We start from the raw sequence: 22,081 nt of genomic DNA, 5'->3' as shown, positions 1-22,081 counted from the left end.
CACCTAACATGTTACCTTGTAATGCATACGGAGTCCTATGATTTGGGCCAGGAAAGACCGAGTGAACCGGGCACGGACCAACTGCTTGTAGGCTCCTCCTAGAGAGGATTCATACAAACACTTGCCCACCAGCCGTCCTGCAAACTCATACATCTTCAAGCGCAGGTGAGTTGGACGATTAGGGTTAGGATGCACCTATCAAAGAAGAAACAAAAGGCCTTTGACCATTTTTCATCCTTTCTAGCTAGTTATGGAAAGACCCCCCAAATCCTATGTACTGCACTTTGGATCTGGAATGACCGGCAAAGGTGTATATATTTAAATGTTTTGGTCCTTAGACCAGAGTGTCATCAGTGGGACTCAGGCTACTGAGGTGTGCCCTGGAAGAGAACTGCCTGGTCTCTTTCTTTCCACCTTTCATGCCCCAGCCCTGAGGTGAAAGAATAATCTCGTCATACTCTGCCACTAAGATGTGCTGCCTCACCACAAACCCAAAAGCAAAGAGGCCAACCAGCCACACAATGAAGCCTCTAAAAGTCTGTGGTAAAGTAACATTTTCTCTTTATAAGCTAACTGTCTCGGGCATTTATTACAGTAACAGAAAGCTGACTCATACCCAATGCTAAGGGAATAGAATTTCACTTTAAGGATCACAGAACAGACAACTGAGTGATTTAAAATGACTGGAGGACAATGGCCACCGAAGAACCTTAGTTTGTGATGCCTGTCCCTAAATGAGATCTTTTCAGTCACATAATCTACCTGTGACTCCTTTCTAGTCAAAGCTCTAATACAGAAACCAACAGCCTCAGGCTTTTTTCTTTGGATAATAGCTTAATTACTGTAGGTAAGTTACAACATAACGCTCTTAGCCAAGTGCTCAACTCTTTCTTCCCATTCTACAGATGAAATAATGGAGCCAAATAAAAGGTAGGCAGTTTGATTAGCTCATTACAAACAGCACATGAAGAGCAAAATTCAAGTTGTCCAGCCTCCAAGATCAGCTGTGTGAACCTCTGTGTATTCAGTGTAGCTTTCCACCCCCCACGGGGAAGGCATGGACTCACTAGTGCTTGGTTGTTGTCACTGAACCGGGTGAAGAGCTGACTGGTGGTATCAAACAGTGCTTTGCAGATTAGCTCAAACCATTCCCGGCGAGGCCCTCCCCAATCCAAAGCTGAAAAGTATAATGAAAATTAAAAGTGATGCTGGCTTACACCACCAACTATTACTTCTCCTCCTTTAGTTACCACCTAACATTCTTCCGTTCCTTCTCTCTACTCCACTGCCTGTTTCTTCAATGCAGCTCACCTGCATGGTGAACGCTTCTTAAAACCCCACTTCCTTCTGTAGATTCCAAGGTATTCTGATCACTAAGCTAACAGAAACACAGGTCAGAGAGCCAGGAAATGGACACTTGGCATCTACAGTGGCTATTCTGTCCTTCTGCTGTGAACTGTAAGCGCTCAGCCCCATGTCTCTGTTTTCTAAATTCCACCACGCCACACACCATCCAGTCAGGCTTCCTTCCTCATCCACAAAGCTGGGTCTTTGGGGGAGCTTGAAGGGGCTGGTCTGAGCTCTTTTGGAGAGTGGAAGTAGGAAGGAGAATAAAACGATAAAATGAAACTTCAAAACCCACCTTCTTCATCCTGGAAAACCACTTCAAAGTTCTTGCTCCAATCTGAGATGGAAAAGTTCCGAGTGGCCTTCAAAGACTAAAACGCAGATCGAGGAAGGAGGCTGTAAGAACACTGCCTGGCCTCCCTCAGCTTCTAAAGACAAATCAGCCCCACTGCCCACTGAGCTAACCACTATGTGGAAGTGATAAATGGTACATAAGTGAAACTCACTGATATTATCTTGTATTCAAATGCACAGATCTCCAGGAGAAATTCGGTATTTAAAAAAATTGGGCACAACCACACCAGAGACAACCCCAATCTGGCTCCATGCAGCCCAGGTGGGCAGATCATACCCAAGACGACCCCTGCCTGGTGCCACATGGCACCGGCAGAGCATAGCACTCCTGAGGTGACCCCAGATACCCGAAGCCCTGTGTGGCACTAAGATGAGCAAGTAAGTAGTAGAGAGATGGAAGAGAAAGAGACACAGAAGATGTGGGCACAATGAAGACAGGGGGAACTGAAGACTCCAGGAACAGCCTAATGTGAGTTGACAGCAATGCCACCTAAGACCATGGTGAGGTCCTGGCCTGTGCTGCCTCCAAGGGCCATGTCTGGGTTCATGGCCCTGCAGCAGAGTGGGTATGTTACCACCAAAGGCTAGGTGAATATCCCTGGTCTGGGTTGCCTCATGGAACCAAGCTGATATCTAAGGGCTATACAGAGCTGCTTGCCAGCTCTAAGGGTATGATGGGAGAGCTGTCCCCCAATCCCTCCCAGGAAGCACACAGGTGCTGGCCCTGGTTGTGGTGGTGGAGGGTAGAGAGGGTGTTGCAGGTGAGCTAGCCCTGAGGACCTGAATGTGGGAGAGCTGGCCCTGACCCTCTGATGGGAGCAAAGTCAAGCTGGCCTTACTGGCATGGGTGTGAACAACTGGCCCTGAGGACATGAGAGTAGGAAAATCGCCCCTACCCCTTGCTGGCCTCAGCGTTGGGTGAATAAGCTGGGGCAGTGATGGTGAGCTGGCCCTCGTGGTGTGAGCACAGGAGAGCTGGTGGGCTGACCAGCTTAGCTACCAGGTCCAGATCCAGGGCTTTGAGTTGGCCCACCACAACATCTACCCCATCTATGAACTGCTGGAATGTGTGAAGGGGGTCAGGTCCTACAGATACAAAGCTGTAGGATCTTCAAGACACAGGGAAACAACAGGAGATCCATGAGGAGTCCCCGGTGAAGTTCCAGTATTGATGGTGTAGCAGAAGCCAGGGCCTCAAATCATTGCACTGACTCACTGCAATGAACACTTTCAAGTATAGAAATGTAGACAAGGGGTATCCTATGGGACACACTGCAGCTTCCACAATGAGATTTTTTTTTCTTTTTTTTTTTTGGGGGGGGGGGGGCGCGCGGTGAATTTCCAAGGGCAGAGGGCAAATACAAAGGGATGGGAAAGTGAGTGGGACTGGGGTATATGAGATGACATTTATGAAGAATCAATAAAAAGTTAAATGAAAAACTAATCCAAGCATAGAAGCTTGGTCCCAGCAAACATGAGGCTGAAGCAGGAGGAACTCTGAACTGCAAGTTCAAGGCCATGCTGGTCTACACTGGGACAACTTCTGCCCAGAGAAAAAACAGACAAACAAAACCATCTAACCTAGATTTGAAATTAAAATTTGAAAAAGAATTGTTTCGTTTTTATTTCTTATTTTTTTTAACAAACTTCATTTTATTAATGAAAAGCTTTTTACATAAAATGTTTTTTAAAAAAGAATTCAAGTAGTAAGCTGTAAAAAAAAAGAGCTAAGGAGTCTTGGTTTTCAGTAAAGTACAGACTATTCACTAGCCATCTTTATTTACCTCAAAGCAAGACTATGTAGGGAGCCATGCCACATGGGGTGTGTGGCTAAGAAAGGGGTTGCCAGTCACACCTACCAGAGCCAAACACCACACACTTTCTGGACAGGCACCGAGCCTTCTCACTCTGGGGGAATGTCAGGCCAGGCCAGTGTCTGTGGTGGGGACAGATACTCACCAGGTGTTCCATTTCTATCAGACCAGAGTAACAAGAATTACTTCCTTCTAATCCAGCAGAAGCCTCTACCCCAGGGGTGCACTAACAGACGCTTCTCCAGCCACAACTTCCACTCCCTACACTGCAGACTGTCCAGGAACGAATTAGCACAGACCAGAGAGCTGATGGCTGTCAGTCTCCCCCCCAGTCGCATGCCTCTAACTCAGTGGCTCCAATCCAGTATAATAAAGTATATAAAACGAGAAGAATAAATAGTCTCTAATATGTTTAAAGGAATTTATGTTTCATTAAAAGAAAAGGAAAAAAAAGGACACACTACAGGATATAGTCAAATGCTGAAGAAGTTGCACATGAAGATGTTACATACCGACTCCAACAAGGCGTGTCTGCTGACCTTCAGGGTGACTTTAGAATGAGGTCTCTTCATATGTACCTGCCGAAGCTCTCTCTGGAAAAAGTTCACCTTGTCTTGAAAGGTCTCAGAGCCTCCTGAGGAGCAGCAAGGTTCATCATGACTTACTCTCAGACGTGCGATGGAGCACCGCCTCTACAGACACACACCCTCGTGGTTCACCACCTTCCCACCCTTACCGATGTTCTTGTGCAAGGAACGGATGAAAGTGGCCGCCAGAATGTTCCTCTCCTTGCAGCTGAGCTCCACAGGAGGCTGAATGCCATCATCCACCACCAGCGTGAGGAGCTTATGAACAGGGTCAGGGCCAAGGTATGAAAACTAGCACAGAAAATTTACAAGAAAGTGGTTAATTCAATCTACAAACTTCTTCAACCCAACAAAGCCTTTTGCATGCCTACACTGTGACACAAACAACAAAAACAAGGCAATCCTGGTTTTTTCCAAATACGTACCTGACAGGAGTACATATCTCGTTTATCTCATATATTTATTTACTGTGTGTGTATGTGCATGTGTGTAGGCACATGGGCCACATGTGGAGGTCAGGGGACGACTTGTGGGAACCTGCTCACCAGGCTTGCCTGGCACGTTTAGCTGATGAGCCATCTCATCAGTCCTACGTCAGTGTTCTACAACTCAGTTTTCTGTTTGTCTCTCTGTTTCTGCTTTAGTGTACATGCCCATGCAGTGTGTAGTCTTCAGGAGTTGGTTCTGACTTGCTGGATAAATACTCCAGGATGCTTGGCCCGTGAGCTTCCAAGCAATTCTCCTCTCTGTGCCTCCCATCCCACAGTGAGTGCTGGGATCATGTGCCATCACACGTGCCTTTTTACATGGGTTCTGGGGATCAACTCAAGCAGTTGGGTTTGACAGACAAGTATTTTTACCATTGAGCCATCTTATTGGTCCCTTTTCAAGTTTTCATTAAGTTTATTTGAGTCAGAGAAACTGCCTTTAAGTGAGGATCATAGGCAACTCTGCGTTTCACTATAAACTGTAAGAGGGGGATACAAGTGAGGACAAACAGAACTGCAACTATTATTCCGGACTGCCTGGAGAAGTGATCTTTACAAACACATCCAGGTTAGAGCTTAGACTTAGGCCTAGAGCAATTAAAAACAACAAAACCAAAAAAGAAAATTCTGTAACATATAAAAACATTCCTTCTCATAGAATAAGCTCCAGCACACAGGAAACCATGTGTGGGCACAGAAACAGACATCCTTTGAAAGTGGTGCTGAAGAAAAAAACACTGGTAACGAATTCTGAATTGCTATTGGTACATACTGGCAAAGTACCAAGTCTCTACACCACACTTCTTGTTAAAAGTTATAAGTTTGTGGCCTTTAATAAGGAGATAAATTTTTCTTTGTTTGGAAATAAATCTGTACACACAGAGAGAGAAATTTCAGAAATACTGAAAGCCCTCAAGAAAAAAGAAGACTGGCCGGGCGGTGGTGGCGCACGCCTTTAATCCCAGCACTTGGGAGGCAGAGGCAGGCGGATTTCTGAGTTTGAGGCCAGCCTGGTCGACAGAGTGAGTTCCAGGACAGCCAAAGGCTATACAGAGAAACCCTGTCTCGAAAAACCAAAAAAAAAAAAAAGAAAAGAAAAAAGAAGACTGACCATCCCAGAGCCGAGTCTGCTCAGCACGAGGTTTGACTTACTTTTGTTCCGGGGCACACGCGGAAGGTGTAGAGGCGCCAGGGGATGATTTTCAGATAGAATTCCTTCACTGAGAATTGCTGGGGGCCAACATAGAAAATGAAGTGAGTGATAAAGAAGAGTATTACAAACACCAAAGCCTTGTCTATATTTTTCATGACAAAAAGAGGATAATTTAGGCAATACTAAAGTAAGTATGTCTGTGGAAGGTGGGCGAAGTTCAACCTCTCTCTGACACCATAATTTCCCAGGCACATGCCGTCCTAATGCTCCAGTCTGACATTTCACCTCAGAACCACCAGGACCCCGCCTTGCCTGCGGCTGCTCAGTGACCCCCATGCCCACACGGGAGCAAACAACAGCGCCCCACTAGCTCCCTATCTACTTGATGCCACGGGTGTGGACTGAGACAGGGTTTACTCCGTAGCCCAGGCTATATTGGGACTCACTAGGCAGCCCATGCTGTCCTTGATGTCACAGTGACCTTGCTTCAGCTTCCTGAGTGCTGAGATTATAGGTGTGAGCCACCATGCCTGGCTCTTTCTTCTTGTCTGAATGGTACTAAGGACTTGGCATGGATGGGGGTAGTGATGGTTGGTATATGCTTGGCCTAGGGAGTGGCACTGTTGGGAGGTGTGGTCTTGTTGGAGTAGGTGTGTCACTGTGTTTATGGGCTTCAAGACCCTCATCCTAGCTGCCTAGAAGTCAGTATTCTGCTAGCAGCCTTCAGATGAAGATGTAGAACTCTCAGCAACTCCTGCACCATGTGCATGCTGCCATGTGTCTGCCTTGATGATAACGGACTGAACCTCTGAACCTGTAAACCAGCCCCAATTAAATGTTGTCTTTTTTTTTTTTTTTTTTTTTTTTTTTTTTCGTGACAGGGTTCCTCTGTGTAGCCCTGGCTGTCCTGGAACTCACTCTGTAGACCAGGCTGGCCTCGATCTCATAAACTGCCTGCCTCTGCCTCCCAAGTGCTAGGATTAAAGGTGTGCGCCACCACCGCCCGGCAAATATTGTCATTATAAGAGTTGCCTTGGTCATGGTGTCTGTTCACAGCAGTAACCCTAGCAAAGCCAGGAGACAGGAAGAAGGTACATGTACACATGTGCAGAGAGGCCTGGAGAGAAGCACAGTGGACCTCATACACAAGTTATCTAAATACCTTATGACAAGGAAGCCTCTTCTTCTCCCGCTTATAAAAAAGAGAATATAATGTAACATGTTTGTTTTTAAATCTGTTATGTGAATGTTGTCTTACACTGTTCCCTTTTTCAGTGCTTGGACTGCCCCTCACATGCTATAGGCATGTTTTACCTTGAACTACATCTCCAACCCCTCCATTTCCCCCATGACTTAAAGACCAGTGTTCTTTAAAGAAAAATTCTAACAACACTAAAAACACTTTGCCAAATTTAATAATAATTAATTCAGTGCTGCTCCTCTGTATTTTCCATCCCACTTATTACCTCACTGCCATCCCTTCTACTCCACATGAAGGCTATATTTGTAAATATCTATTTACATTAGAAAGCACAAAGGTCTCTGAGTTCAAGGGCAGCCTGGTCTACAGAGCAAGTTCCGGAACAGCCAGGGCTGCACAGAGAAACCCTTGTCTTGGAAAAAAAGAAAGAAAGAAAGAAAGAGAGAGAGGGGGAGGGAGGGAGGGAAGAAGGGAGGGAGGGAGGGAGGGAGGGAGGGAGGGAGGGAGGGAGGGAGAGAAAAGAAAGGAAGGAAGAAAGGAAAGAAGGATGAATGGATGGATAGATGGATGAACAAGGGAATTTGAGATGTAATAAGGATGTTCCAATAGTCTCATTTTTGTGAGGACTGGATAAACACATAGTCAAAAGAAAGCCTCTAAGAAGGCACCTCTAAGTTCAGGGCTTGGTAAGTTCACCTTCCTTTGCCTCTGCCAAAACTTCTTTATTACAATCTTCAAGTCTGGTAGTGGCAACCATTTAATGTGCTTTCACGTTTCACAGAACGAAAGATCAAACTGTTTCTATACAGCATAAGGGGCCAACAGTGATTTTTATACACACACACACACACACGCACACACACACACACACACACTGCAGCAGCAGAGGCGGGGACCACCTGGCGTATGCTAGGAAGCCTCTCTTACTGCCATAGAAACACTACATAGAGATGACCCTGCCCTACTAATACCCAGACTGCCACTTTAGAGTTTCTATTACTATATGCTGGCCACATACAGATTGGGGTGGGGGTGGGGGGCTAAGGCAAGAGTAGAGGCTCCAACCTTTGGTGACACATAGCAGTACACCTTCTTCGGTTTCTTCACTTTCTCAGGGGTGTGGCACTCTGAGGGTGAGTCTTCATCCTCCTCCTCAATAGCAGTGGAGGGCCGGCGTTGAGAAGAGCTCATGTGCATGGGAGGAAGATGCCATGGTGTGCTGGTACAGTTGTTAGCATTGTAAAGGTAAGCCTCAAAGTAAATGCTCACTCCTGAAGTGGACACATTGCGTTCAACAATATTCTTTTCATTCTCTGAAATGCAAGGAGTAAGGTTTGCAATAGAAATTAGGGGAGAGCAAACTGACCTACTGATGGTCATTGTGCACTACAAGGCGGTTAGGTAAATATGGCTCAATTACCAATGTCTGTGGGGTGAGTGAGAGAACAGACATACTAAGAGAAAATGGCTAGGAAAAGACCAAGTTACAGCTTTCAACTCACCACTAAGGACAATAATGTCAAATTCGCCATTATTAATGGGTTGGTTCTGATAGGAAATGCAGGCATGGAAGCAACCTCGGGAATGCAGGGTGAGCCGCAAGAACACCTGGCACGTCTGCCTGTTGGATGTCACTGACTTCTCAAATGAGACTTCATTATTCTCTTCTTCTTGAGGACCAAGCTATAGGAGGCAAAGCGTGACGACACATGTATCATTTCTGCTTCACAAAGAGCTTCCCTGTGGCTCCTTAAATCTGTGCCTCACACTTCCTAAAGGGACAGGCAGTACCAGACACAGCCAAGAAGGCCCAGAAGTCAGGAAGAAGAGCTGGGAGGGAGGGAGGGTACCAGGAGAGCCTGACTGTCCCGGACAGGGAGGAGGGAAGAGGCACTCACCTCATGAATGGCTAAGCTGTAGCTGTGCTCATCTCTCAGGGACATGGAATTGTTGGTCGGATTATCATACTCATCTCGGGGCACTATCTGCAGAGTGTGTGGCTGTCCACACGTCAACACCAGAGTGGAAAAATGGCACACAATTTTGGTTTTGGAAGGAACTACCATTCCTGAAACAAGACAATGAAGACCAAGAAAAAACAGATTCACAGAAATGAACTGTAAGGACTTGGGTTTTGTTGTTGCTTTGGGAAATTTTCTTGTTATTTTTATCTACTTTCTGCGCCAAAGGAAATGAGGAAAAAACTAAGAAGCACAAATATAGCGCTGTAGTCCCGCAGAGAGCCTTGGAGGCTCACCTTTACAACAGTGCTAAACCATGCATGGTGACACACCTTTTAACCCCAACACCAGGGAGGCAGAGGCAGGTGGATCTTTGTGAGTTCAAGGCTAGCCTGGTCTACTGGTCTACATGATGAATTCCAGGACAATCAGTGTTATATAAAATGACACTATCTCAAAAAAAAAAAAAAAAAAAAAAAGTGCCAGGAACTGGTGACATGGCTTAACAGTGTGGCGCTGTGCAAGCATGGTGGCCTACGTCTGACTCCCAGAACACATGACAAGGTGGAAGGAAAGAAAAACATTCCACAAAGCTGTCCTCTAACTTCTATGTGCATACCTGCCAGCGGAACATGCCCACACTCATACACTCAGAGAAAACAATAATAAATAAAATAAGAGATGAACACTGAAAACGGCGAAAGCAAAAATCAAAGGGCATGAGACAGATGCAAATCTAACAAAGTATAAGACTGCACGTGGAGCACCGTTAATGCTGTGTATAAAGAAAACTGATTTAAAAAAATACAGAATTTATTCTTTAAGAATTACATGGCCAGGCAGTGGTGGCACATGTCCTTAATCCTAGCACTTTCGAGGCAGAGCAGATATCTCAGTAGAAGGCCAGCACGGTCTACAGAGTGAATTTCAGGACAGCCAGGGCTACACTGAGAAACCTTGTCTCAAAAAGTTTCATAAACAAATAAAATATATTTTGATCATACCCACCACCACCCCCAGTCCACGCCTGCTCATCACCATCACATGCCCCTCCCAGCTCCAGCTCCTCCTTTTTAACCCACTGAGTCCAATTAGTGCTGTCCCTGTGCACGGGTATAAGGGACATACAAATAAATAAAGTATACCATGCTTGTGAATTAAAAGACTTGACACAGAGGATGTGCCAACTTGCTCATGGTGAAATACAGATTTAACACGATTTTTAGTAAACTCTTAGGAAAATATTCGTACAATTAGATATACCAAAATCTGTAGGGAAAAAAAAAAAGGAACTGGAATTAGCTAAAGCAATTTTGAAAAAGAAGAATAAGTGGAGTAGAGCCAGTGCATGTGATCTGACAGACAGTAAGCAAGGTTCTGGTACTGAGGAGGGGCAGACACATCAACTACATTATCATACAGAAAGAACCTCAAGCAGATTTTTGACAAAGGTGCAAAAGGTCTATCCATGAAAGAAAGACAACTCTCTCAACACATGGTCCTTGGGCAACCAGAGAACTTCGAGAAAAAAAAAATATCAAAGATCAAAATATCACAAGTGTCACATATAAAAATCAACTAAAAATGAAACATGGCTTTGACATAAAATAGGAAACAATAAAACTAGAAAAACCAGTGGAGAAAAATCTTTAGGATCTGGAATTAGCCAGAGACCTTTGACATCAAAAGCATGATCATGAAAGGAAAGTGTGTGTGTGTGTGTGTGTGTGTGTGTGTGTGTGTGCGCGCGCGCACGCGCACGCACACATGTACTTTGTCAATATTAAAAAGGGTTTTACACCATGGAAGATCCTAAGAGGACTAAAAGAAAAGCCGATTTTAACTTGTTGGACAAGTGCATAGAATTTATATGAAGAAGCTCTCAAAACATGACAGTAGAAACCCAAAATTTTCTATTAAAAAATATGAAAACATCATGAAAAAAATTTTTACCAAAGATGATAACACAGCTGTCAGATGAGCACATGGAAAGATATTTATCATTCCTAACCACTTGGGAAATGCGAGTTAAACCCACACTCATCAGAATGTCCAAATAAAAAAGCGGCAATATTACAGTGGCAAGGATGTGAGGAAATGGAGTCCAAATGCTGCAGCCACTCGGCAAAGAGTTTAGCAATTTTTTTTTTCCTTAAAAAACTAAAAATGCAATCATCAAATGTCTTGGCAAACATCTTCCAGAGCATTTACTTTAAGAAATGCTCTCATAAGAAAAACCTGTACGTGAATGTTAACAGCAGCTTTGGTGGTAATAGCTAGGAAGAGGGAACAATCAGGACGTCCTTCAGTGGGTAAACAGCTAAGCAAATCTTCGTACCACTGAATGGTACCCACAAAACAGAACCAAGTACTCATACACTTGACAACACAGACAGATCTCCCGAGAATTCAGCCAGTTTTGAGAGGTTACTTCAAACACTCTTCAAAGGACTTAGTGCAGGACTGTGGTTTGGGGCTTTGGTTTTAGACAGAGGCTGTGTATTGCTGGCTGGCCAAGGAAGATCTTGAACTCCTGAACCCCCTGCCTCTACCTCCCAAGTGCTAGAATAACAGATCACTGCAGACATGGGTCATTGTAACTGGTTTTTGTAAAAGTAAAGAAATGGAAAATAGATTCCTGAGTTTGAGTTTTCAGGACATCAGAAACAAGCCTGTGGGGAAAGAAAAATGAACACAGCTACACAGGGCAACACGGAGAGAGCTGTATAATGCTAGAAAAGATCTGTGTCCTTTTAAAATAACTTATTAAATTTTACTTTTATTTGTACATGTGCTATGCCTGCATGTATGTGTATGCACTATATACATGCCTGGTGCTTATGGAGGCTAGAAGAGGTTGTTGGATCCCCTGGAACTGGAGTTACAAGATGGTTGTGAGCCACAATCTCAAAGTTAGCCAACGTCCTATTATTGGTATAGTTTGGATACCAAACTAGCCAATATCTAATGGCATCTTCAAAAAATGCCAGAAAGGTACAAGCAGATAGGATTCACAAACATTAAACATACTGCAGAAGCAAGAGTCGAGAGTCAGAAATTACAGTTTAGTCCTCAGTGTCAGTATTTGTTACCTGACACAAAGGCAGGGAGCATGGACAGATGATGCACGTCCGTACAAAGTAAAATACGTATTGACAGTACCAGTAGATTTGGGCCAAAATTCAGAAGAATGTATCTCCTTTCTATTCTAGTATCCTAAGCCCTTCAGAGCCCATCAGACTGACTACTCAGCAATTCTATTCCTGGAGAAGTGCAAACACATGCCCACACAAGAGACTCATACACAGATGCTGGAAAGACCACAAATGTAATACTATTTCTCATATTTGGAAAGAAAACATTGCCTCCAAGCCTGCTGACCTGAGTGTGACCCTAGAACCCACATGATGAAGGAAAGAGACTTTACATGTCGTCCTCTGACCTCCACATGCACACTGGGGCCCAGATATGCCCCTCTCTCAATAACTAAGTAAATAAATGAATCCTGGGTGGGGACAGATAGAGAACCTGTACACAGATGTTTACAGTAGTCAAGAAGTCATCTGGGAACAAACAACCCAGATATTACAGCTTACAAGAAGACAAACAGTCCATGGCATGAAAAGCACCTCCTTAAGTCAAACAACAGTCAAAAAGGCCTCATGATTTATGATTACACTGATACAACTGTCCAGAGAAGGCAATTTCACAGCCTCTGTAGTTGGGGGTTGGCAACAAAGTTGCTACTGGGGCTGCGGTTTCTTGGTACCATAATGAAAATCCTCTAAAATGACTGCTGAGCAATGAGTTTTAAAACCATTATATTTAAATTGATGAAATCTGTGGCATGTGAGCAAAATCTCAATCTAAGTGTTATTTTTTAAAGGAAGAAGTAGCAGTCCTGTTCAGAGGCAGAACCCATATTTAGCATGAGGCCCTGCATCCCACCACACCCTACAAGGAAAGGAAAGGAAAGGGGAAAGGGAAGGGGAAGAAGGGGAAGGGGAAGGGGAAGGGGAAGGGGAAGAAGGGGAAGGGGAAGAAGGGGAAGGGGAAGAAGGGGAAGGGGAAGAAGGGGAAGGGGAAGAAGGGGAAGGGGAAGAAGGGGAAGGGGAAGAAGGGGAAGGGGAAGAAGGGGAAGGGGAAGGGGAAGGGGAAGCACAAATAAGGAATGGTGGAGTAAAGGGAGAACCAAGGAATGAACTAAGAACCTACCAGGCTGAAAAATTTTGTAGTAGGGACTATAGGCCACATTTAATCCACCAAGCTTCACAGTGATCTCATAGCGCCCAGCCTTTCGCACAGTGAAGGCCACCTTTACCACGTTAGAATTTGGCTCCTGGAGGACTTCCTGGGTCACTGGAATTTCCACTGCTAGTTCAACATGAGAGATGTGAACTCGCAGTCCCACAGGCCGATGTGCAGGGAAAGGCTGTCCATTCTTATAGAACAACTGCAATGGAGGAGGGGTAGGCACCCATTAGTACAAAAGAGGGAGGGAACCACTTCCCATGTGACCAGAGTGCGGGGCAGCCGCCCAAGGTCACACCGGTAAACTGCTGTGCCCACCAGCTCCTTCCAGTTCTGGTCTTAGGAATGAGAGGCTTGTTTATACACACGACAATCACTAAACCATGGACAAGTTCTTTGCCTGTACAGAGGACACGGCAGCATACACTACAAAGTCAAGAAGACACGGAGACTACTTGAGGTTTTTGAATGGTGAATGCCGCCTCCTCAGTGTCCCCAGCTCTATTTGAGTACCAATGCTAACACAAATGTAAAGGCAGCTGACCAGCAGCATGGTATCTAGCATTGGCACTGAGGGGAAGGGAAGCACCAGGCCAAGGGCTACGTGATTCAGGCTCATATGCCAAACTTAATGCTAGTGGAGAGTCACCGCATGGGCTGTAAAGTTCCTTTGTAAAATGCCAGAGAGTAAGTAGTTTTATGGCTTTGTGGATCACAACACAGCTATCCTAACTATGCAAATGAGAAAGTAACGAAAGAGTCTGGGTGTGTTCCAACTGAAAGGCAGCTACAATGGCAGGCAGTCATTGTGGCCCTCACCTTTAATCCTGGAATTTGGGAGACAGAGGTGGGTGGATCTCTATGGGTATGGCTAGCCTGGTCTACATAAGGAATTATGGGACAGCCAGAGCTATATAGAGAAATCTTGTTTCAGAAACAACAACAATGAAAAAGGAGAATGGCATTTACAGAAACAGAACGTGGGCTAGCTTGGGCTTTCACGCTGTATTTACTATCCCGATCTACGATACCTCCTCCCACCTTTCCTTCTACCCCTTTCTTTCTCACCTTGCTCCCCTTTTTAGATAAGGTCACACAATATAGCCCTGGCCCTGGAACTTATTATGTAGACTAGGCTGGTCCAGAACTAACAGAGATCTGCCTACTTCTGCTTCCTGGGTGTTGGGATTAAAGATTTGGGGTTTTGTTTTGTTTTGAGTTGGAATCCCATATAGCTTAGAATGGGCTTTGAGATCCCTATGTACACAGGATGACCATGAACTCCTGATCAGAGAGAGCTCTGCCTCCCGTGTGCTGGCATCACAGCAGTGCATCCAACCAACCTCACTACTTTTTGCTAATTTGAAAAAAATAACATTAGGCTTTACATGTCCTCAAAGCTATGTACCCAGTAAACCACAGGACAGGAAAATTCACAGCTCTCCAGATAGTAACAATTCCCAAGTGCCAGGGAGGGACTGAAAACAAGGGAAAATGTTAACATTCCTGCCTGCACCACCAAGACAGCACTGGGCTCTGGAAAGCAAATGACTCAGAAACCATGATGGGTATGGAGACAGAAACATTCCCTTACATGCACTCGGAAGGCCATGCTGTGGCCCACCTCATAGGGGTCCTTCCAATCCCAGGACACTTTGCAGGACCGGGGATCCAGGTAATTTCCCCGCACGTAGTCATAAATAGTCCGGTCCCCTCGGCGCTCACGGTCCTCATTCTGAAGAAAGCTGACTACACGTGCGGCAAGCTCAAAGAGGAACTTAATTGTGAAGAAGAATGCAACCACAGACACTAGGATTCCACCTACGTGAAAGAGAAACACAAACCACCTGCCAGTTACACATTACAGTGGCTACAGAACAAACTGGCCAGCCCATAAAGCTTAAAGGAGGTCAAAGTGTCTGTGAGATTGTAAGAAGGAGGGAGGGAGGGAGGGAGGGAGGGAGGGAGGGAGGGAGGGAGGGAGGAAGGAAGGAAGGAAGGAAGGAAGGAAGGAAGGAAGGAAACATTGTAGAGAGAAACTTCTAGAACATGAGTAGGTGGCTATGATCTCAGGGCAAACCCCACACCGCTGTTTTCTGTCAATGAAGTTATGTTGGAACATTGCCTCCCCAGTCCTAAACAAACTGTCTATGACGGCTTGTGCACCACCCAGGCAGAGTGGAGTGTGTGGAAGGAGACCATACATTTGCCAAAACCCGAATGTATTTGCTCTCTTGCCTTTTACAAAACAGTCTGCTGACCCTGTTCTCTATCAGGAAGCCCAGGCACGGCCCCTTACCCCTTCCTGCCATGCTCTCCCCTCAGAGAAGTGCTTAGCACAGTGTGCTCTTGATTCCCTCCACTTGGAAGCCTTTTGTTTTCTCATCCACTTGGCAAAAGCCTTCTACAAGCCCCATCAGTTAGGGGTTCCTCCTCTTAGGCCCCCTCAAACTTCTGTATCTACCAACTTCTTCCTGCTTATCCCCTTCATGTTATGAACTCCTTACAGGCAGATTTTTGCCTTGACTCGGACGTTACAGTTAGCGGTGTCTGGCACAGACTATAATTACTCAATATTTCCCAAATGAATGAACTCTGCCAGCTGTGTGAAGGTATGTTCTGGCACAAGTGGAGGTATTTCTACCTCCATTTTCAAGGAGAAGGTGAGATACTAGACGACATTAACCAAAAGACAAGAAAAAAAATACTTGATCACATACCAATAACGTAAAACATCAGGTCTCTTCAATGCCAACAGACAGCCGAGGATCACAGCTGCAACTGCAAAAGAAAAATCTGGTCAGTGTCCTCCAACTCTCCTTAAAGCCACCTCAGGAGATAAAGTAGAGCACATGTCGTAAGCCTACCAGCTCTAGTCTAGTGCCTTAATATCCCCGTCCTCTCTGGCAAGCTTGATAGGGGCCCTATGCCACGTGTCACACAAATAAAGCAAGACTGTGGCACTCTGCCTAAAGGTTTAGGATCTACTGACTGTTTTCAGAATGCCACAGGCAGCTACTTGCTTTAGTGCTAAATATGTATAAAATGATCCAGCTTTCATCTCCTTAGACTCTGGGTTCCCTCTTCCATGAAGAGCACAAGGAAAGAGGACAATGAAGCACTTCCCTCATGTTATCTGCCCTCTGAAAGCAATCAAAAAACCAGCTATATAAATTGAAGATATTTTTTACAAGTAAATATGATCATCATGCTAGCATTATGTAACCAAAATGAACTCTGGGTCATTCCCAATAATAAGTAGCAGGTACAAAGGAGAAGTCATTCATGACATTACCAGATTAGACAAATTGATGGGCCCTAAGGAAGATGACATCAACAGAAGGCCAAGTAAGGAAAAAAAGGAGAGGGGATAGAAGCTTCCATCCTCAGTGGTGTCCACTAAACCAGAGTCTGAAGGGGAATTTTCAGTTACTCAACTTGTTTCCCCCAATGTGTACGTCAGCACCCAGCACTCAGACACAAGACATCTAAGATTTCTAGACTCCAACCTTGGAGAACACAAAACAATTTGAAAAGGGAAAAAGAGAAAAGGCACCTGTGTGCTTTTATATCTGATCTTGATTCAAGTTCTTAAGAAAGAGAGAGGTGACATGGCTTGAGACGAAAAGTCTATCTGTCTCTTGACAGCTACAATCTTTTCCCCACTGTGAGGCAGCTGGCAAACACCAAGCCAGAAGCAGGAAGTAAGGGCCAGGGCTATAACTAACCATACAACCTCTGTGGGTGTGACAATTTTTGTTGCTGTAACAAGTTAAGATTTAGTATTTTCATCTCCTTAGCTTGACTTTGGAATAACTCATCAGAGCAATGACAGTTCTAAAATCAGAGTGTAACAAATAGTACAATATAGAGAAGCAAGGCAGATAGATGCCTTGATCCTTGAGTTAGATTCATAGGTTCAAACTGTGAGTCAGGCCATGCCATCAAATGTCTACTGAGAGCCAGTTTCTTCTCCGTCAAATGGGGATACTACTCACATGTATCTCACTTAGGTGTTACTAGGATCTACTGGGAACACGCTAGCCTAGAACCAGAACACAGTGAACTTGGAGTCCTTGTGCTGCGTATCTATAGAACCAGCATCATAACTCCTTTGCTTCAGAGCTGACAGGAAATTCAGGGAATCTCTACTGACCTCAGTGCTCTCCAGGGAGAAATGTATTAACAATTACAAAGGACATAATTTCTCATTGGATCAACAAATCTTACCCTTCAAAGGAATTCTTTATACTATTCTAACGTGATGACTGAAAATCTTTATAAGAAGTTAACAACATGTATTAAAGCAAGCCATCCAACAAATACTGAGTGCTTACTGTGCCAGGTACTGGGAGAGCAGCACCGAGCATAACATCCACGCTGACACCAGCAACAGTCACCACTGCCTTGCTGAACCCTTGGTCATTATTTTTCCCTATTAGATTATTTCTCAACCATTAGTACTGGCTTTTACATCACCTAGACCTTTTCCAGTAAGTCATTTCTATTACCTCTACCACAATCCTCTTCACTACTTAACACCCAGGACCAATGACTACTTTTTCCCAGATGACTCTCTTCTTAGACCATGCGTAAAGCATGAGCTCTGTCACTTGTACACTCACTGGTCTGACCTTTCTAAACCATCCTTTCCTCTAACATCACAACCCTAAAAACTTCCTAAAACATTTACCCTGCTCTGAGTTTCCCCAAGGCCACATTGTGAGCCTGTAATCCTCCCCATCTCCCTCCCTCTCCTCCCTCCTTACTGCTGGCACATTGCCTCCATGACTGTCATGGGTTCTCTCTGCCCTGTCTGTCCTGCTCCACCCCACACCACTCTCCTTAGCCACACCACATACTCTTTCATCATTCCCCCTCAGACTCCTGTTACCCAGATTGGAAACTTTATACCTGTATACGCACCCCCTGAATGCCCTGTCTCCGTGCCTTTTCAAAAGTCATCTCCTGGTACAGTGAACCTGGTCAAAACCCATGAGTGAGGTCTCAGACCGCAGCAGAAAAGCTACTGCTATAACTGGGCTAAATGAAAATGATGTCTGTTAACCTGCCTTCTAAGGAATGCTTATATTCACAGGACACTGCTGTTGTCCTTCATGGTTATTAGAGAACTTTTAATGGGCTGTGGGCACGGGTAGCTGTACTCATGGCTGGTCAAATGATAAGAATAGTGAATACTCGAGAATAAATGAGACATCTGCATCAGCCTATTCAAGGCTCAAGAAGCACTGCAGAAGAGAGGCCACGGAACTTAAGAGGCAAAGAGGGAGTGAAGTGGTAGGATACTCTTGGCCAGACGTGGCATGGCTGCTGCCCTTTTGAACTCACAGGAGCTATGACTACCTGTACAAGACCTGCACAAGATGGAGCCTGTTAACATCCTAGCGTGGAGAGGGATGAACTCATGAGGCTCCACCCCTTCCTGATGCTTTATGGGTAGTTACTGGACGATATTTGGGGAGATATTTTCTTCTATGACATAGGCGCTCGTAAAGTGCCCATGCTCCTGCAAATATAACCAAAGTATATTATATAGATATATTTAATTAATATATGCCAATAAAAACTTTGTAAAAAGTCATGTCCACTGTCTACACATCCTCCCAGTTTAGTTTCTGTTCATGGAATAACTCCTGACCTCAAGATCTATGGAAAAGCCTAATCCCTTACTCCCTAAAATTGCTAATTTTCAATTTAGAAATTCTTTCTACCTCTGAATTTGTACTTAACTTTTAAAAGTTTGTTTTATGGCATTCACATTCTTTTCTTCTTGTTTTGTTTTTCATTTCAAAAAAGTAACTAATATAAGTCAAAACTAATCTTAAACCTTCTTCTATGGGAGCTGAACACGACCTAGTTGGTGCCTGATGCACAGGCATAAGGACCTGAGTCTGGGTCCCCAGAACCCATGTAAGAAGGCCTTCGATCCCAGCCCTGTTGGGGGCAAAACCAAGCAGATCTCTGATGCGCACTGGCAAGTCAGCCTAGCCAAACTGATCATAAGCTTCAGGTTCAGTGAGAGATTCCAACTAAGAAAATCGAGGTGAAAGCCATCAAGGAAAGACACTTATCAACCTTGGGCCTTTGCACATGTGTGTGCAAGTCTTTGGGTTTTCATTGCTGTGAAGAGACACTGTGACCAAGGCAACTCTTTTAAGGGACAACGTTTAATTTGGGCTAGCTTACAGTTTTGAGGTTCAGTCCATTATTGTCATGGCAGGAAGCATGGCAGCATCCAGGGAGGCATGGTGCTGGAGGAGCTGAGAGTTCTACATCTTCATTCAAAGGAAGCCAGGAGCAGACTGGCTCCCAAGTGGCAAGGAGGAGGGTCTCAAAGCTCAGCCCCACAGTGACACACTTCCTCCAACAAGGCCACACCTACTCCAAGAAAGCCACACCTCTTAATAGTGCCACTCCCTGGGACAAGCATGTTCAAACCACCACAATGCACATTATGTATTTGCATCAGCGTGCATATTCCATACACATAGGCAGCACATATGAGAAATATTTTACATCCTCATAAGCATCCAGTCTAATTGTAGATTAAACTATAATGAATAAGAATAAAGTATTGGTTAAATAGATACTGTCAACTGTCTGTCCTTTCCTTCGTTCAGATGATTAAAGTTCAAGAGTTTCAGAGGAAACCTATGTTTTAGACACAGCTTAGTTTTTGTTGTAGTCCTGGGGTGGGAACCAAGGCCTTGTACATTGGTCAGAAGTCTACCACTAAGCCACACCCCTAACCCTAATACAGTTTTTGTTAATTTGTTTGTTTTGAGATAGGGTCTCTCTACATAGTCCTACCTGAACTGGAAACCACTATGTCAAACAGACTAACCTCAAACTTAGAGATCCACCTGCCTCTGCCACCTGAGTACTGGGATTAAAGGTGTGTGCCTACCACACCCAAGGCCTTAAACAGTTTTAAAACATTTCCTTAATTATCAGTATATTCACTTGAACCAATATATTCATTAAGCTCTTTAAGGCCCAAAATTATTAATTTGCTTCAGTTCAATAAGTATAACAAATGTCCATAAGGAGTTTGTATCTACAATACCCTCTACTTTCTGCTGTACCCACTTCTATGCAAACTACACTGGAACCTTACCACTCTAATCTAAGCATAAGAAACATGGTAAACATACTACTCACTACAACTTACTTCCAAGTTAGCTGACATTCCTCTCTATGATATTCTGGCCCTTATAAAGTCTCACTCTAAGCCCGAAGACTAACAGTAGCACTGACAAACTAGTAACTCAAAGGCTAGCACAGCTGCAGCCAGTGGGCCGGGATAACGCTGAACTTGGCCTTACACAAAACCATTCACTTACTTGAGCATTATGAGATTTCCTTTTTCTTTACTGGTAACAATGCACAGTTCTAGAGTATGGCCTCTGTAGATGACCAGGTTGCATCACAATAGTCAAAGGTTGGACCTGTCTCTGTGAATGAGGACTGCTCTAGCACTAAGTACTTAAGCCAACCATTGCCCAATGGGCTTTACTCATCTTACTCTATGAACCCTAATTGTGACCACAAGATAAGACTGGTATTCTCACTTCACAGGTCAAGCAAACAAAACAAACAAGCTGGCCCTAGAAGAGTTGACTTGCTGAGGCTCTCCTGTAAAAGTAATTCTTGGAGGTTTTCTCTGCCCCTTTTGTACCTGAATAACTGCAGGGCGTTTCTATGCCTGCTTTTTGGCTCCCGAATAAAGACACAAAGACCTGGTATTTTTATTCTCATCTATTCTAACCCAACTAAGCTGCTACTACCTAGCCAAATGTTCCATTACTTGCCATCTGGTCTTGCCCTGATTAACTCTAGTCCATGTGTCCTCGTGGCAAATCCTCCTTTCTCTCCTCCTTCTCTTCTTCTTCCTCCTCTTCCTCCTCCTCCTCTTCTTCCTCCCTCTCTCTCCTCTCCTTTGAGAGCCCACACACACACTGGGGTTGGTAGTCCTGCCCTATTCTCTTCTTTGCCTAGCTATTGGCTGAATCAGTTCTTTATTGAACCAATCAGGGGATAAGAGAAGGAGTGTTTACAAAATATTGAGGTAGGAGATGCTTCACAAAAATGACCAAAGTCCAGAATGTTCTCAACTCTCTGGATACAGAAATCAGCATTTGAGTAACACAAGGACAGTCTTTATACAGTACCTAAAATTATCATCCCATAGTGGTTTAAGTAACAAGCCCACATCTAACTGAAGCCCTCAACTTTGAACCCATAATTCTGAACCATGAAAAAGAAGGAAATAACAGAAATAGCCAAGTATTTGGAGAAAAAGGATTTAAGAAAACAAACAAGACAGAAAGAGAGAAGTCACCCAACTTAATTGTGAGGAATCTCACAGCAAAGCTAAAATCAGGACTACAAATTCTTAAGACTTTTTTGTTATCTTTTGAAGTAAAAATAACGCATGGAAACACAAAGCAGAATACAGTGCCAGCTATCTCTAGGATAGAGATATCACTTGCAGACTGCAGCATCCTAGGCAAGTTGCTTAATGCTAGAGCTTACTTTAGCTCACAGGACTTATAAAAAGGGAGGGAATGCTTGAAAATACTTATCTTCAGGAAATGCCAAATGATAACAGACATACATCTTCTAAATTCTGCAACATCCAATACATTTCAGCCACACTGCTGAAGATCAGTTGTAAAAAAGTCATTTTTCAAAAATGAAGAATTAGTTCAAAACTGTTTTGCTAGAACCAGCTGAACCTCATTGCAGCCTGTGCTTCCTCTGCTCTCTCTTGCCAGAGAGGCCGAGGGTCGACCTCTGATCCACGTTCTCCACCACAGTAGCTGAGTCTCAGCACAGTCTACTGGCTCGGGGTAGAAATCAGGTTGTGCCCGGTCCTAAGTTACTCTATGTTGTATAAAACAG

At 44.3% G+C, this 22,081-nt stretch overlaps 1 protein-coding gene across 7 annotated transcripts in view; it reads right to left on the bottom strand.

Moving 5' to 3' along the window:
* Arel1 (apoptosis resistant E3 ubiquitin protein ligase 1) overlaps positions 1-22,081 on the bottom strand; it is a 51,175-nt gene that overhangs the window by 8,374 nt on the left and 20,720 nt on the right. For 5 of the 7 annotated variants that reach the window (XM_076921655.1, XM_076921653.1, XM_076921658.1 and 2 more), the window contains 12 exons: positions 15,877-15,937; positions 14,751-14,977; positions 13,121-13,358; positions 8,843-9,012; positions 8,447-8,627; positions 8,010-8,257; positions 5,743-5,820; positions 4,252-4,393; positions 4,028-4,149; positions 1,643-1,718; positions 1,068-1,177; positions 16-195 (listed from right to left, as the gene is read on the bottom strand). In XM_076921655.1, coding sequence (XP_076777770.1) covers positions 16-195; positions 1,068-1,177; positions 1,643-1,718; positions 4,028-4,149; positions 4,252-4,393; positions 5,743-5,820; positions 8,010-8,257; positions 8,447-8,627; positions 8,843-9,012; positions 13,121-13,358; positions 14,751-14,977; positions 15,877-15,892 — 1,788 coding nt within the window. In that variant the 5' untranslated portion in view covers positions 15,893-15,937. Of the gene's footprint in view, positions 1-15; positions 196-1,067; positions 1,178-1,642; positions 1,719-4,027; positions 4,150-4,251; positions 4,394-5,742; positions 5,821-8,009; positions 8,258-8,446; positions 8,628-8,842; positions 9,013-13,120; positions 13,359-14,750; positions 14,978-15,876; positions 15,938-19,363; positions 19,724-22,081 lie in introns of those variants that run through there. The other 2 variants (XM_076921657.1, XM_076921659.1) reach the window with 2 other exon arrangements.

Source organism: Arvicanthis niloticus, chromosome 23 (assembly GCF_011762505.2).
Source record: "Arvicanthis niloticus isolate mArvNil1 chromosome 23, mArvNil1.pat.X, whole genome shotgun sequence".
Classification (NCBI taxonomy): Eukaryota; Metazoa; Chordata; class Mammalia; order Rodentia; family Muridae; genus Arvicanthis; species Arvicanthis niloticus.
Note: the sequence above shows the minus strand (reverse complement) of the source record. Positions and strands in the feature narration are given on the sequence as shown.